Genomic DNA, 16,641 nt, shown 5'->3' with positions numbered 1-16,641 from the left:
GAATGTGAGACTGACTCCCGCAGTCTTTCTGTCAGCGGAGAGAGGGATGAAAGGACAGTGAGGGATGAGGAATAAGGGACTTGCGGACAGAGATGTCTTTCTTTGCGCTCAAAGGAAAGAAGTGTCGAAAATGGGGTCGCCCATGCAAGTGCTGCAGTGAAAGTTGAAAAACCTGTTCTCTCTTTCCCCGTCTCGCTCTCTATTGCTCGCTCGCTCTCACTCCCCCTTCCCTCTCTCTTTCCCCCTCTCGCTCCCCCCTCCCTCTCTGGTTTCTCTCTCTCTCCTCTGTTGAATGACCTTGGGAGATCAGAGCTGAGTGAGTTCTTCCTGGAGTTGGTTTGAAGCAGAACCAAGGGCAAAGTTTGCAGGGACAGAGTACAGCACAGGGCCAGTGGGATGGACGACTTTGACACGGGTCAGGGCTGGCTGTCAGACATTATTACAGGCCGCGGCTCTCTTCAAGCACAGCATCCACTGCAAACTGATCACAACGTGCACATACAGATCTAGCTACGTGTTCTTGGTTAGTCTGTAATTCACTGACTGGCAGAGAACGAGAACCGGGCTCCTTTTTTTGTTCTTGAGTAGATCATTTACCTGGCATGCTGCAACACTGCCAATTTCTGTTCTCTTATTTGTGTGTGTGTGTGTGTGTGTGTGTGTGTGTGTGTGTGTGTGTGTGTGTGTGTGTGTGTGTGTGTGTGACCTGAATGAATATAGGTGCATTTGGTTTGATATGCCGCTCAGGGGCGGAAATCCCGGGGGGGACACAACCCCCCCATCCTGGGAAAAATATGATTTGTCCCCCCCAATATATCACTGAAACATAACTATGTAATTTAAATAATATTAATAATACGCAATGAAAGCAATTGTGCTGATTATAGACACTTAATAGCGCGTTTTTACGTTTCAAAAGATTGCGACCCCCCCCCCCCCCACCCTTTGCCTCACAATGGTTTGATCCACTGCCAGTTCCTTAGCTTGCTAGGTAACAGAGAGGTCGTATGTACTGTCTGAAAGGCACTCAATGCACGTAACTGACGTGAGGTTAATCCAGTCAATCGCGCACACACACTAGCTGAATATGCAGAGCTAGCGGGCAAATATTAACTATTAAGCTAGCTAGTACCTATTCCATTTATGTGGCGTCGTATGTTGTGTAAATGGTGAACTCATACAGCTGTCAACTCTTGTCATTTTAATCCGTTTCACATTTGCTAGCTACCTTTTAGATCGAAGCCCAAATAGAATGATTGAAGATGATAGAAGCCCATCTCCTACTGTAAATAACCTACACACTGTGTGTGTAGCCAGCCAGCCAGGTAGAAAAATGGCAGAAAAATAAAAGACGGACATCAGAGTATTTTTCAGTACACCAAAACGCAAAGTAAGAACCCTAGTAGCCTAATATCTCAAAGACTAGTTGATAAAATGTTCATAAGAAAGAAATTAAATTCTAATGGAAATGTTTCACAATGATGTCATTAGGCAGAGCAGGCAACAGATGGCACACGGACAGCAGAGTTGGGGACAGATATGCAGGGACAGACTGGCAGAGACAGGGAGTCTCAGGTAAGTTTGTTGAGTCTTTGTTTGGCAACATTATGAAAGGTTCTCAATTTTTTTGACTTGTAAAATAGGAACATAATTGGAAAATGCCATGGATACTCCCACTCTCAACTTAAACTGGTGACTGAACTAAGATTTGTTAAAGGCAATGGTATTGCTGTTGTGAGTAGTTGTGTAGTTTTGGGTACCGGTAGTTAGGAGTACGGCAAACACCTTATTTCTTTGGTTCCTCAATATACATTTACCATATTACAATGTAGGCTATGTGTTACAGCACTACTTTTGGTGTCCCCCTCAGGAATTGCTCTTGAGAAAATGTCATGTAATTGTCCCCTCCAAAGTTGATATCAGATTTTCGCCCCTGATGCCGCTGCTGCTTTGCCCATAATAGGATTCAACAATGATTGATTCTTCAGGGTTTTTTTCTTTTCAGTTTATTTTCCGTCAGTTCAAAAAAATGTCAATGCTTTATTTAGAAATGTTCATGTTCACACTTGTTCTTCCCAGTCTTTCCCCCGCTGATGTCACTGAGATCTGGATGAAGGAGCTTGACTGAGCTTCCCATGTCAGTCCATAACGTGAGGAGAAAAAGCATGAAATTGTGTTTTATTTGCCCCCAAAAACATTCCCAAAAAGGCTGATTCTGTGAATGGGACAGTGTTTTTCTGCTAAACAGAATCCTAGAATGCTTGTATTTAGTGACTTTCCTTGAGTTGACCAAGGCATTCATGCTTCTAGAATGTGACCTCAGCTATTGACGTTGCATGCAGCTTGTGCAATGTGTACCCACTTACTGTTTGCACTATAGGCTTATCATACATCATTTACTGATAGCCTAGCTAGCTTATATAGCCTAGCCATAGCCTTTGGTTGAATAACTGCAGTTTGTGTGCTCTTGCACCTGACATTTTGCAGTAGGTCACCTTAATGATCATTATAAGGATTTAGTTTTATTCCGACAATACATCCTGTCCTGTTGCAGTCCTTTGAGGAAATTCTCTCTCCTTCTTTCTTTCTCTCTCTCCTGTCTTTCTCCCTTTCTTTCTCTCTTTCTCTGATGGAGGATCTGATTAGTGACCTCTATTACTCTGTATCTACCCTCATCACTTCACTATTTTCACAACAATCAAGGAGGGCAGAATGGAGAGGAGGGTGCATGGAGGTGGCAAGTGGGATTGACACTGTCAACATATTACACATCTGTGAATATTTAATCATTTGGTTACCAAATAATGTTTTTTCCTGTAGAAGTTCCAGTCTGTTAAACAGTGAACTACACGTTTTGTTTTTGGAACGGATTTTTTAGTTGTTGGCCAAAGGCAAAGTGGTAGGCTACATTCCTCTGTTCCGAAAGGTCATTCCAGTTAGAGGTTGACTAAATAATCCAGGAGTAACATTATGTCAAATCATGTTAGTGTTAAAACAACACAATGCCCATAGCCAAGTAAACCTCACATGGGCATGTAGTTGACCATTGAATGCATTCTTGTTTTTCTTCAACATTTCAGAGTTATTCAGTGCAGGCTCTCCTGGGGGAGTTTCACAAGTCTGGATTAATGAGTTAGCCAGAACTACTTCTGTCAACATTTTTAACCAGTCAGGAGGAGTCATGGAACCATGACTGCAAAATCTTTATCCTTTAACCTGCTCCATGCTAGCCTTACTTGAAACAATACAGACTACTGCATACCATGGAAGCCCATTATTGATATCCTACTGATGTTATTGGAATACATTAGAAAACACCTTTTTGGATGTTGTCCTCACTCAGGCCAAGGTTTGGCTATAGGCTAGGCTACACTAATTGTGCATTAGTCAATAAATCTATTCCCTTTGTGAAGTTCCCCTGTGGTTGCATTACTTTGTTAATGCACTCTAAAGCTTGAGGTTTGAAATAGGACAAACTAGTGTTGTGATGGTCATGGAATTGTGGCTGACAGTAATTGGCTCCATTAAAATCCACCAGCCAGGCCATTTAATGAAGCGATTAACTCAGTGTTCATCATTAGTGTTACTCATTCATGTTCTTTCCGTCAGCGATGCATTTACCTGAGCAGTGAACACCTCCCTATGCAGAAACAGCTACCCGCAGTGCATCACTCCAATCTGAAAAGTCACTCCTTTCTTGCACCTCGGACTCCCCTCTTGCAGAATCTACAAGAACAGGACCTGTACAGGCAAAATGGTAATATCGTCTCTAGTTTCCACCATTTTCCTTGCACCTATCCAGTTCTTTCTGATGTTCTAGGGCGAGTTCATTCCCAGAAGGGCCCAGGTAAGGAGTGTCATTGTCAGTTTGGACCTGAGCCCTGAAGCTGATGACGCTGCTGTGAGTGTGTCCATGGCCGACCTGCCAGGGGAGAGCAGCAGAGAGGCTGGGCTTGGCAGGACAACAATGCTGCTGATTCAGCAGATCCTGCTGCTGAACACCATTTTACTTTCTCAGAGGAGATAGAGAGGGGAGAGAAAGGGGAGAGACGGATGCAGGAGGAGAAGCGGCAGCGGATGGTCAGTGTTGCCGACGAAGCACACGGTGCAGGTCAGGAGAAACTGTACACCGCCATCTCTCTCCTCTTCTCTCTGACCACTGAAGGGCAACGGAACTGCAGAGGAGAGGAAAGCGACACAGTGCAGCATAGCACCGCCAGCACAGTGCAGCATAGCACCGCCAGCACAGTGCAGCATAGCACCGCCAGCACAGTGCAGCATAGCACCGCCAGCACAGTGCAGCATAGCACCGCCAGCACAGTGCAGCATAGCACAGTGGAACACAGCCCAGTAAAAAACTGGGCAATGGCAGTGCAGAAGAACACATATCAAAGACCAGCACAGTGCAGCACATTACAGTACAGTACAGCACATTACATCATGTCACAGTGCTATGTGGACATAGGGTCCAAGTAGAGAGACACACCAGTGCAGCCAAGTGTAACCAGTCAACATCACCAGCGGTGTAGTGGAGAGAGAACACAGTTTACATACCTTTTTTTAGTTTGCACGAGCACCTATCGTAGAAAAAATATATAAAAATGACTGAACGACGATCAGTGTAGCTACCAATTTCGTTCTTTACCTCTACATCACACTGAACACCACAGCCTGACGCTCCAAATGGACATGTGTTGGTCACTGCCTCTTTAAGGACATCAGTCCCCATTTGGAGAGGCTCACTCGTAGATATTGGATCAGGTTTCTGCTAGGCTAGGACTGCAGAAGTAGAGACTGGTTTATTGCCTACAGTGCTTATATGCATAGAGTGTCTATTGACGTGAGAACTGGTCTGTGGCGGGCGTCGTGTGTATATTGAAGGTCGTAGGGTCACACAGTGAGATGAATAATTGTATCACATGCTCTCTCCGAGAGAGCAAAGCCCCGCTCCGGAGCTATTTAGTTCAGTCAGCTGAGGTTGTGTGTGTGTGTGTGTGTGTGTGTGTGTGTGTGTGTGTGTGTGTGTGTGTGTGTGTGTGTGTGTGTGTGTGTAAGTGGAGACAGCTGTGGTGGTTAGGTCCTACTTGTTTATTTATTAATTAATTCATTTATCTCTTTCCATTAATTGAAGTGTTTGCTCTTTTAATTCCCGTTCCCGCTCTCCATTTCCTCCCTGGGCCACCGCAGAAATCCCACTGTTGCCGTGGTAATTAGCCAGATAGTCCTCTGTCATGGTGTTAAGTGAATCGTCTAATTATAATTTCTTATCTGGCTACCATTTGGAGAGAATACACATACACATTTATTTTAAATTTTTAAATGTAACCTTTATTTAACTAGGCAAGTCGGTTAAGAACAAATTCTTATTTACAATGATGGCCTTCCGGGGAATAGTGGGTTAACTGCCTTGTTCAGTTGGCAGAACGACAGACCTCTGTATTTCTGATCAATTTGACGTTATTTTAAGCGCATTTTTTGTCCATTAAAATAACGTCAAATTGATCAGAAATACAGTGTAGATATTGTTAAAGTCGTAAAGCCCGTTTGCGCTGTTCTGTGAAGGGAGTAGTACACAACGTTGTACGAGATCTTCAGTTTCTTGGCAATTTCTCACATGGAATAGCCTTAATTTCTCAGATCAAGAATAGACTGACGAGTTTCAGAAGAAAGTACTTTGTTTCTGGCCATTTTGAGCCTGGAATCGAACCCACAAATGCTGACGCTCCAGATACTCAACCAGCCTAAAGAAGCCCAGTTTTATTGCTTCTTAAATCAGAACAAGTTTTCAGCTATGCTAACACAATTGCAAAAGGGTTTTCTAATGATCAATTATCCTTTTAAAATGATAAACTTGGATTAGCTAACACAACGTGCCATTGGAACACAGGAGTGATGGTTGCTGATAATGGGCCTCTGTACACCTATGTAGATATTCCTTTTTTTTTTTCTTTATCTGCCGTTTCCAGCTACAACATTAACAAGGTCTACACTGTATTTCTGATCAATTTGATATTATTTTAATGGGCCCAAAAATTGCTTTTCTTTCAAAAACAAGGACATTTCTAAGTGACCCCAAACTTTTGAACGGTAGTGTACATACAGTACATGCATACACGGATGTCCTCTCCTACTGCATCCATCACAAGATCAACTCCTGATGCCGCTGTTAAAATGCTGGGCTGCCTTGGAGCTGTACAAAGTAGACAAATGAAACAGTGTTCCTGGAAGGCGTGTCATTATACTGTTCTTTATGGTTTGTTTTGTCATTCTCCCACTCAGACCAGATCAGGTATGGTAAACTAGAAACAAGGGCATTTGGTTCTTCATTGTAGGCTTAGCCTGACTCCACCATAAGACTACAAATCCCAACATTGTTATCTTCATCTGTGCCCTCATGAATGCTGGGATTGTTTTGTCGGCTAAGGGGAAGCGGGTTAGTGATTTGCGACAGGACTTCAATCAACCTTGAAATGAAACTAGACACTGGGCAGTCCAGCTCATCACAGACACTTTTAGAGGACAATAACTGTCCTGGTCTGATTGATTTATCGACCCCTCCACCCCCCCTGACTTTATTCTGATTGATTTACTCTCTATTTGAAAATAACAGGAAAGAATGCTCATGCTTCAGAACTGATTTATTGTCATACTATGTTTTGAACTAATGGAGGACGTGAGCTCAGCTGTGGCCAATGGTTGAGAGGCAGGACTAAGCTGTGGCCAATGGTTGAGAGGCAGGACTAAGCTGTGGCCAATGGCTGATAGGCAGGACTAGAGAGTCTTTGTGTGGTCATGTTTTTATGCTTCTCGCTCTCTTCTTGTTCTCTCTCGCTCTCTCTCTCTCTCTCACATTCTCTCTCTCTCTCTCTCTTGCATTCTCTCTCTCATATTCTCATCATCATGTTTGACCCACATAGCTGGTTTGCATAGCCGTCGGACTGCAACGGCCCTCCCTGTCTCTTACCTCCCCCTGTTCCAGCCTGTGGCACATTTTCTCAGCGTTGGGTTAATGCTGCTCCGCTGTACACACCCCTGACTGGACACACACCACACCCAGCTATTATAGTGTTTCCCTCTTCTCTTGTCGCCTGTCCATTATTCCCAGGAAAGAAGAGAGGGAGAGGTGAGGTTGCACTGTAGACCGGCTCAGACAGGCAGGCTAATGTTCACAGCAGAATTCCTGGCATGCCATAGTAACCTGGCGTGTTCCCTTTCTGGGAGCCAGACTCAGGCCTCACGTTACAGAGTTATGTGGATATGGAGGTGTGTGTGTTTTGGTGCTTGAGTGTGGGGGTGAGTTGTTACTCGAGGGAGTGGAATACTCTGAGCTAGGCTTGTGCCGGTATACCGGGGTATTTTCAATTACCTACGGTATGATTTTTGTCAAAAGCAAATGTGCGGGAGTCTTAAAGCTCTGGGGGTTGCATGCTACCCCACTGCTTATAATATGTTAACTAAGATGTGCCAAATACATTATGCTCAGTCAGGGCTTCAGCTATGCATGTGGTTTGCTAAGTAGCTAAATGGCAGGATCAAGATCCCTGCTGCCTAAAAAATGGGGCACTCAGGCCTGTCCTCAGACTTGGGGTCACTAATACCCCACATAGTGACATGACAGACTAGCCTCCTGTTTGTTGTAGCTGTAGGCTACTAATGTGGTTGCGCCATGCAGCGATCTGTCGTTAGGCATGTCAAGGATTGATGGGCGGCAACAGAAATAGAAACGGCCCGGCCTATATTTAAAATTCAATGTATTCTAATTGAAGGTTTTCCTATGGAGTTGCTAGCGCTCTAGCCAGTGGGGCCTTTGGCTGCCATTGTCAGTCAACTCTGGTGTGCTGTTCTTGGTAGATTTGATTCACTCATCTACCTTTCATTGATCGACTCCCTGCTCGTGATCATTGTTCATTCATACAGTAAATCATTGTTCATTCATGCAATAAATCATAGTATATGTTATTTTTTTCTGAATCTGATATTTTGCCCATTCACACTCTTTTCCTGTCTCTTTCTCTCTCCCTCCCTCCCCCTGCAGTGAGCATGTCTGCAGATTCGTTTGGCGCCGGGGGCAGCGATGCCCAACAGAGCCTACAGTCCTTCTGGCCCCGCGTCATGGAAGAGATCAGGAACCTCACGGTGGTACGTCACGCCCTCCCTCCGTCACACACACACACACACACACACACACACACACACACACACACACACACACACACACACACACACACACACAAGCATGGATGTTGCAGAAACACACACACCCTTCATTGTGGTACACATACGCACCTCACAAGTGGTTTCCACATGACCCGCCCCTAACACCCCTTGGCTCTGTTTCAGAAGGATTTCCGCGTGCAGGAGTTGCCTCTCGCCCGAATCAAGAAAATCATGAAGCTGGATGAAGATGTGAAGGTAGGAGGCGGGGCTTACACATCACAGGTCACCACTCTCTGTGATCACTCCATGACGTCTTCATCAACACCCTATTCAGATTACAAAACATGGCAATGTGTAGTTGAGGTGTCCACAGCTGGCTGAAATTAACAGAGGATTCACAGGACCCACTAGCTCATTCTGTAGAAAATGTTTTGAGGAGGCATGTTATTTGGAATCGTACCTCATCAAATTTTATTGGTCACATACACATGTTTAGCAGATGTTATTGTGGGTGTAGCGAAATGCTTGTGTTTCTAGCTCCAACAGTGCAGTAATATCTAACAATTTACAACAATACCCACACCCATCCCGTAGTGGCTAATAGACAAGCAGTAGCAGCTTAATAGACAAGCAGTAGCAGCTTAATAGACAAGCAGTAGCAGCTTAATAGACAAGCAGTAGCAGCTTAACTGGGTGGAGGAAGAAGCTGAAGGCTGCAGTTACAACTTGCACGCAATTTTAGTTGATTGTAACTGAGTTGCTTGTTGACTGCTTCGTGAAACACCCCTCTGCAACTCATCTGCAACTTGGTTGCACCCAGTTGAAACTTTTCAACTTTGTGCAACTAGTTGCAAGCAACAGCCAATAAAAACAGACACTTTTGTCACATGATCCATTCGAAGGTTCGGAATTCCGACCCAGTTGTCATGTCAACACAGCTGTCAGTGCTGCGCAGCACAAACCGCAATCAGGGTAGACAGAACAGAGACTAGCACAGCAGGAGAAGTATACAAATGATTGTACATGGTTTAGCAGTCAATAAATGTAAGTGAATCCAAACTTCTCCCTTACCATTTACAACTGAAGTGGTCCACCATTTGATATAGCAGTGTGAGGGGTTGAGTGGGCCCGCCTCACAGGGGACTGTTTCCTGACTACTGCCGAAGTGATGATCTTTCTGGCGCTTATAGCTGCCAAGCATCACCCAGGTGGGTGCTACACTTCAGTAGTGGACTATCCAGCCTACCTACAGAGGAGGAGGAGATAACAGACGAGGTGCCTGATGAAGATCTCTGGGCTTGTCTAAGTAACTGACTGACACTGCTCCCTCTCTGTGCCATCGAAGCTCCCTCCTCTTAAGCTACTGCCCAGCCTTTCTGAACTGCTTGTCTGAATGTAACAGTAAAGCTTCCGTCCCTCTCCTCGCCCCTACCTGGGCTCAAACCAGGGACCCTCTGCACACATCGACAACAGCCACCCTCGAAGCATCTTTACCCATCGCTCTACAAAAGCAGCAGCCCTTGCAGAGCAAGGGGAACAACTAGTTCTAGGTCTGAGTGATTGACGTCACCGATTGAAACGCTATTAGTGTGCACCCCGCTAACTAGCTAGCCATTTCACATCGGTTACATGAACAACACCTTATCATCTGAATCTGTGGAAGACCATCGCCCAAGACCTGCCAGATCTTTTATACATTTTTACAGCGTTTTTGAGATTCTGTTTGTAATGCAAAAAGATATATAAAAATAAATATATTCTAGTTTGTTGCTAGCTTGGTTAGCTCATAGCTAGCTGTGTTGGTGTTTGCGATGTCATTTTGGCTAACTAGCTAAATTGTACAGGCTGCATTTGTTCTATATCCTTGTTACAATAACCAAACGGTTGGATAAACAAATAATTTGTGAAACCACAATGTAAGGCAGCAGGTGACATGATTGGCTGTCGCATGCAATTTTAATTGCGTTTGAGTTCCTTCATGTAACAGCAAAGTTGCTTGAGATGATGTCATCTGCAACTAAAATTGCATGAAAGTTGCTTCATGTAACCTCAGCCTTGGAGAGCAGCAGATCACTGACATGCTGTACATCTAGAGGGACCCTTCTGCTAGCCATGACACAGAGTGTGTGTGTTTGTTATGCTAGCCATGACCCAGAAGCTCTGTAGCCTGCTGCTTGCCTTCTGGGCGAACTCCCCGACATGCCCAACTTCTAAATGTCACTCAGTGGAAAGGTTTTCAAAAGTGTAAGTTAGGTCTCTTCCCTTTAGTAGCAAAGGCTACGGGCGGCCTATCCATACAACCCTATCTAGTTGTGTACGTTTGTGTGTTCTGTGTGTGTTCCCTGTTTCCCCCTAGTTCTAACATGTCATCGCCGTGTCTCCATAGATGATCAGTGCGGAGGCTCCGGTGCTGTTTGCCAAGGCAGCTCAGATCTTCATCACAGAGCTCACGCTGAGGGCCTGGATTCACACTGAAGACAACAAGAGACGCACCTTACAGGTCAGTCACACCCTCCCTACTGTGTAAAGAGGTCACGCGTGCACCTTCCCTATTCTGTAAAGAGGTCACGCGCCCGCGCAGATGCACATGCAGTCTGCTGACTCAATTATACATTTAAAGACAACACATGCACACATGCCATTGTCCTGGTGTGTGTGTGTGTGTGTGTGTGTGTGTGTGTGTGTGTGTGTGTGTGTGTGTGTGTGGAGGCCCCACACCGCCATCCCCTGAGGACCGGCTTTGTTAAAATTCTTTTCTCTCTGTCCGCTCTGAAAGCAAAGCTTGGCTCCCGTGACCCACTTTTACTCGCAACGCCATTTTGCTCTCTTATCCCAGAGCCAGGAGAATTACATGGATCCTGGAGTGACGCTAGGGAATGGGGAAGACCTAGAGAGAGTGAAAGCGATTGTGGGGGAAGAGAACAGGAGAGCAAGAGTGAGAAAGCGAGTGAGAGAAGCAAGAGGAAGGGAGAGTGAGAAAAGAGGGAGACTGGGAGAGCGAGAGAAAAGAGAGAGTGAAGAGAGGGAGAGAAAAGAGTGTGTTGATCAGAGGGGTTTGGAAAGCCAGGGCTAGTCACACCTGTGGGTCAGAGGGCAGACCAGTCAGCCACACAATTAAACATTAAAGCAGAGTGCCCCAGTTCTCTCTCTTCTTCATCCATGCACACAGTGCCTTCAGAAAGTATTCACACCCCTTGACTCTTTCCACATTTTGTTGTGTTACAAAGTGGGATTCAAATATATTTTATTGAAATGTCTTGTCAACCATCTACACAACATACTCATAGTCAAAGTGGAAGAAAAATTCTAACATTTGTAAAAAATATAAAAATATGTAAATTACAATAAATACTAATATCTTGATTAGATAAGTATTCAACTCTGAGTCAATACATGTTAGAATCACAGCGATTACAGCTGTGAGTCTTTCTGGGTACGTCTCTAAGAGCTTTGCACACCTGCATTGTACAATATTTGCTAGACAGCCATTTTTAAGTCTTGCCATAGATTTCGGAGCCAATTTAGGTCAGAACTGTAACTAGGCCACTCAGAAATGTTCAATGTCATCTTGGTAAGCAACTCCAATTTGCAAGGTTGCTAGCCGGCTAGCGTTACGTTAGCAATGCATTAGTCAGCCAGTTGCTCTCAACACCTATCTTACAGCTGCATTAAATTAAACCATCTAACCAGTTATCAAATAATGTTACCGGTATATGTAGTTATCTTGGCCAGCTAGCTAAAGTTAGCTGGCTAAGCTAGCTAGCAGGCTAAAATAACTAAGTAATCTAGCCAACCACCACCGTCAACAAAGCTAAGAAGTAAGCCAGAGAACAGCTAGTCTAGCACAGGCAGGAACCCACAGAACACACACAAAAAAAGCCAGCAGATGTGAAGTAGAGAAAGCGGAGACTTAACGATTGATGGCTGGGTCGTTCTCACGGAACTGGTATTTGACCCAAAAATTATCAAGTGCTATTTTTCATGAAATGGCCTTTTGGTTCACTGAAATTAGGATCTGTGCTTATCTATTTCATTATAATGTTTTTTGATCGGACATTATGCATTTTTCCACAATTACCAATGCAAAAATGTTCATTACCGCAACTGTTTATCCAAGGTCTTTACAGGTAATGTTGGTTTATTAAGATGTGGATATTCGTGGCATATAAGCGAATAAATTAACTTAACTAAAACTTTATTTCAAAACTGATTGGAGTGTTACGGTAATGAGACCACGCACACTGGTTTTACGTAATAAATATTTTAGTTTAATGTAAATTTAAAGTAGTATACCATTTTTAAATGACAAATTACAGCAACATATTTTGCTTTATTCAAATAAGTTAGGTTTTTCTAAAGTAAAATTGTATAAAATTACCCGAGAATTTAATCGAGACGCATTTCGGTATTGGGAATTTGGGGTGGAAATCTATTTAAAGTAACACTTTTTATTTTTTTTAGATCTTAGTCTTTAGAATGATAGTTGATTTTTGCAGATGCATCATGGTTTTGTAACCCCATTTGCTGCAGACATGTTTAAAATTGGTTTCATGAGAATCACCCAGCTGAGTTGGCTAAGGAGAGAGGTGCTTCAGAGGGAGAGGCCATTTCACCAGCCGAGGGAGAGTCTGCTAATCCAATAGCGATATGGTGAGGTAAATCTAAAGAAAGATTTCAGAGGCAATAATCCAGAGGCGGCATTGGTCACAGGAGATGAGGAGAATACAATAAGACGGCGATCGTAGGAAAACTCCAGGCAGATTGAAATTATCACAACAGCACAGTCAGTCATCTACGGTAGCTCGCTAGTACTAAGCCAAGGTTGAAAAACTCTGGTACCCTACTTTGTGGAGATCATGCGGCCCCCACGTGTGGGGAATCTGATTGGTTGTTTACTTCACACCGCCTCGTGTTTGGTGGATTATAGCTCACCACTGACAACACTCGGTCTTGCATGGCTAGTGGCTAACGTTAGCCAATTCGAACTAGCTAACGCAGAGTAGATTCTCCATAAGACTTTGAGAAATAGTGCATTGTGGGTAGTTTAGAAGATATCCCCGGACATAAGTTATTAAATATGTAAAAACCCCTAAACATAAGTATGTTTGTAGTTATAGGTAACCATATCGTGACTACAACTAAGTTACTAAGTCTTTGACCACCCTGTGTTTTTACTTTGGTGAGTAAAAACAAATGCTTCCTACCCTTTAACAACCTCGAAATAGAATGCCAATTTGGTTTCAAGTTCCTCACGTTAATTGCATTTTTACACCACAGGTGGTGTTACATGTGTTTTATTAATAAGACAGCTCTGCTTGCAATCACACTAATTTTATCTCTTTCACACACACACACACACACACGCCGGCTCTCGTCGGTGCTAGGGTTCCATTGTGCCAACGGCACGCCGATCAGGGTCTCCATGGCGACGCTCATCAATATAACAACTGTGGATGTGACCCGGTGTTACCTGATATATTAATCTCACAGCTCTATAAATACACAGATGTAGGGGGGCCCAATGGGGGGACTTAGATGCCAATATCCTGTGGAAAATGACACACACACTAGAGGAGTGGGCCTCGGGAGGACAGTGATGCTAAGAATACATCACACAACTCCCGGTGTCCTTAATCTGGTGCTGCTCACAGTGGGCCTATGTCTCTATGGCTAATTCTGCTGTTTTTACGTGGTATTTTTTGATTGAAGTAGGCAAAGCCTTTTACAGTTCCACTGAGAGCAAACTCCTTTTACTATTGTTTACAAAGCTGTTTGAGTTTGACCTAGAAGTTTTTTTTAAACTGTCTTTTCTTCAAACGCTTTCAAAAAGGCTATATTTGGAGCAAGCAGCAGAAGTACAAAGCCGGTTTTATATTTAGCCTACTTTTTTTCACATACTGATTGAGGAGCCTAATGTTCAGCCTCAACTCTTATTTCCTGTGTTACAGAGGAACGACATTGCCATGGCGATAACGAAGTTCGACCAGTTTGACTTCCTTATCGACATTGTTCCCCGGGACGAGCTCAAGCCCCCCAAACGACAGGTAGGGTGTGTGTGTGGATCTATCTACATTTAATTTCAGGACCCCGGCAGGACCCCTGGCAGCCTGGAGGCGCTGTAAACATCCTTGACTGGAAGCTGGGGTTTGGACAGCAAGGGCTTTCAGTCGGATGTTTGCAGCGTCTGGCTGCCCATTACTTCCAACAGTGCCACCATAGCCTCTAACCTCCATCAGAACCACCACCAATACACCACCATAGCCTCTAACCTCCATCAGAACCACCACCAATACACCACCATAGCCTCCAACCTCCATCAGAACCACCACCAATATACCACCATAGCCTCCAACCTCCATCAGAACCACCACCAATACACCACCATAGCCTCCAACCTCCATCAGAACCACCACCAATACACCACCATAGCCTCCAACCTCCATCAGAACCACCACCAATACACCACCATAGCCTCCAACCTCCATCAGAACCACCACCAATACACCACCATAGCCTCCAACCTCCATCAGAACCACCACCAATACACCACCATAGCCTCCAACCTCCATCAGAACCACCACCAATACACCACCATAGCCTCTAACCTCCATCAGAACCACCACCAATACACCACCATAGCCTCCAACCTCCATCAGAACCACCACCAATACACCACCATAGCCTCCAACCTCCATCAGAACCACCACCAATACACCACCATAGCCTCCAACCTCCATCAAAACCACCACCAATACACCACCATTCTTCCAACCTCCATCAGAACCACCACCAATACACCACCATAGCCTCCAACCTCCATCAGAACCACCACCAATACACCACCATAGCCTCCAACCTCCATCAGAACCACCACCAATACACCACCATAGCCTCCAACCTCCATCAGAACCACCACCAATACACCACCATAGCCTCCAACCTCCATCAGAACCACCACCAATACACCACCATAGCCTCTAACCTCCATCAGAACCACCACCAATACACCACCATAGCCTCCAACCTCCATCAGAACCACCACCAATACACCACCATAGCCTCCAACCTCCATCAGAACCACCACCAATACACCACCATAGCCTCCAACCTCCATCAGAACCACCACCAATACACCACCATAGCCTCCAACCTCCATCAGAACCACCACCAATACACCACCATAGCCTCCAACCTCCATCAGAACCACCACCAATACACCACCATAGCCTCCAACCTCCATCAAAACCACCACCAATACACCACCATTCTTCCAACCTCCATCAGAACCACCACCAATACACCACCATAGCCTCCAACCTCCATCAGAACCACCACCAATACACCACCATAGCCTCCAACCTCCATCAGAACCACCACCAATACACCACCATAGCCTCCAACCTCCATCAGAACCACCACCAATACACCACCATAGCCTCCAACCTCCATCAGAACCACCACCAATACACCACCATAGCCTCCAACCTCCATCAGAACCACCACCAATACACCACCATAGCCTCCAACCTCCATCAGAACCACCACCAATACACCACCATAGCCTCCAACCTCCATCAGAACCACCACCAATACACCACCATAGCCTCCAACCTCCATCAGAACCACCACCAATACACCACCATAGCCTCCAACCTCCATCAGAACCACCACCAATACACCACCATAGCCTCCAACCTCCATCAGAACCACCACCAATACACCACCATAGCCTCCAACCTCCATCAGAACCACCACCAATACACCACCATAGCCTCCAACCTCCATCAGAACCACCACCATAGCCTCCAACCTCCATCAGAACCACCAATACTCCATAGCTTGTAATCACTATCAACATAATCACCACTGTGTTAACGGATGCCCCCTCTACCACATTACAGTCCTGACTCAGATGGATGGTGTTATAGGCTGAACAGTGGCTCCTAAGCATTTTAAGTTGTGACCACCTAAATAGACCGATTCACCAAGTCTGTGGCCAGGGGTGTAAACATCCTACACTCTCAGCTGTGACATCATCGAGCTGGGAGAGGGGTGTTTACGCTTCTGGTGACGGGGAAACTGCCACCTCCTACAGTACCCTGGAAGATCAACCAACCCGCACCTTTTAGGGAACTGTTACCTTGTACTTCTGACAATGATGAGGCCTTGAGTTTACTTTTCTGAGCACAAAGAAATATGGAAGCTTGTAGTGCTGTGGCATTGCTCTAACTGGCAGCTGTTAAACCATATCAGACTAGACACAAAGAGCCTTCATGCTTGTTAATGGCTGACGAAATGTCCAATGTGTCATTGAATGAGCTTTTCATTCATAGTTTATGATTAAAACATTCTCAATAGTGTGCCAAGTGCTTGTTTTCATGAATGGAAATGATCCCTTTCTGTCTGCTGAAGTGTTCTTGTGTTCTGAAAAGTGTTGTTGGGTTGTGAAAACCCATTGTCTTGACGAAGACCCATAAGGCCTTG

General features: G+C 44.8%; 1 protein-coding gene across 20 annotated transcripts in view; it reads left to right on the top strand.

Annotated features, from left to right (window-relative positions):
* LOC106588897 (nuclear transcription factor Y subunit gamma) overlaps positions 1–16,641 on the top strand; it is a 59,036-nt gene that overhangs the window by 30,869 nt on the left and 11,526 nt on the right. For 4 of the 20 annotated variants that reach the window (XM_045709710.2, XM_082970214.1, XM_045709705.2 and 1 more), the window contains 7 exons: positions 1,492–1,575; positions 3,610–3,757; positions 4,019–4,111; positions 8,036–8,139; positions 8,341–8,412; positions 10,544–10,657; positions 14,106–14,201. In XM_045709710.2, the coding sequence (XP_045565666.1) occupies positions 1,540–1,575; positions 3,610–3,757; positions 4,019–4,111; positions 8,036–8,139; positions 8,341–8,412; positions 10,544–10,657; positions 14,106–14,201 (663 nt within the window). In that variant the 5' untranslated portion in view covers positions 1,492–1,539. Of the gene's footprint in view, positions 1–1,491; positions 1,576–3,609; positions 3,758–4,018; positions 4,112–8,035; positions 8,140–8,340; positions 8,413–10,543; positions 10,658–14,105; positions 14,202–16,641 lie in introns of those variants that run through there. The other 16 variants (XM_014178433.3, XM_014178438.3, XM_014178436.3 and 13 more) reach the window with 11 other exon arrangements.

The sequence above is a fragment of the Salmo salar genome, chromosome 27 (genome assembly GCF_965601325.2).
Source record: "Salmo salar chromosome 27, fSalSal1, whole genome shotgun sequence".
Lineage (NCBI taxonomy): Eukaryota > Metazoa > Chordata > Actinopteri > Salmoniformes > Salmonidae > Salmo > Salmo salar.
The sequence above is the reverse complement of the archived record's forward strand: the minus strand, read 5'-3'. Positions and strand labels throughout refer to the sequence as shown.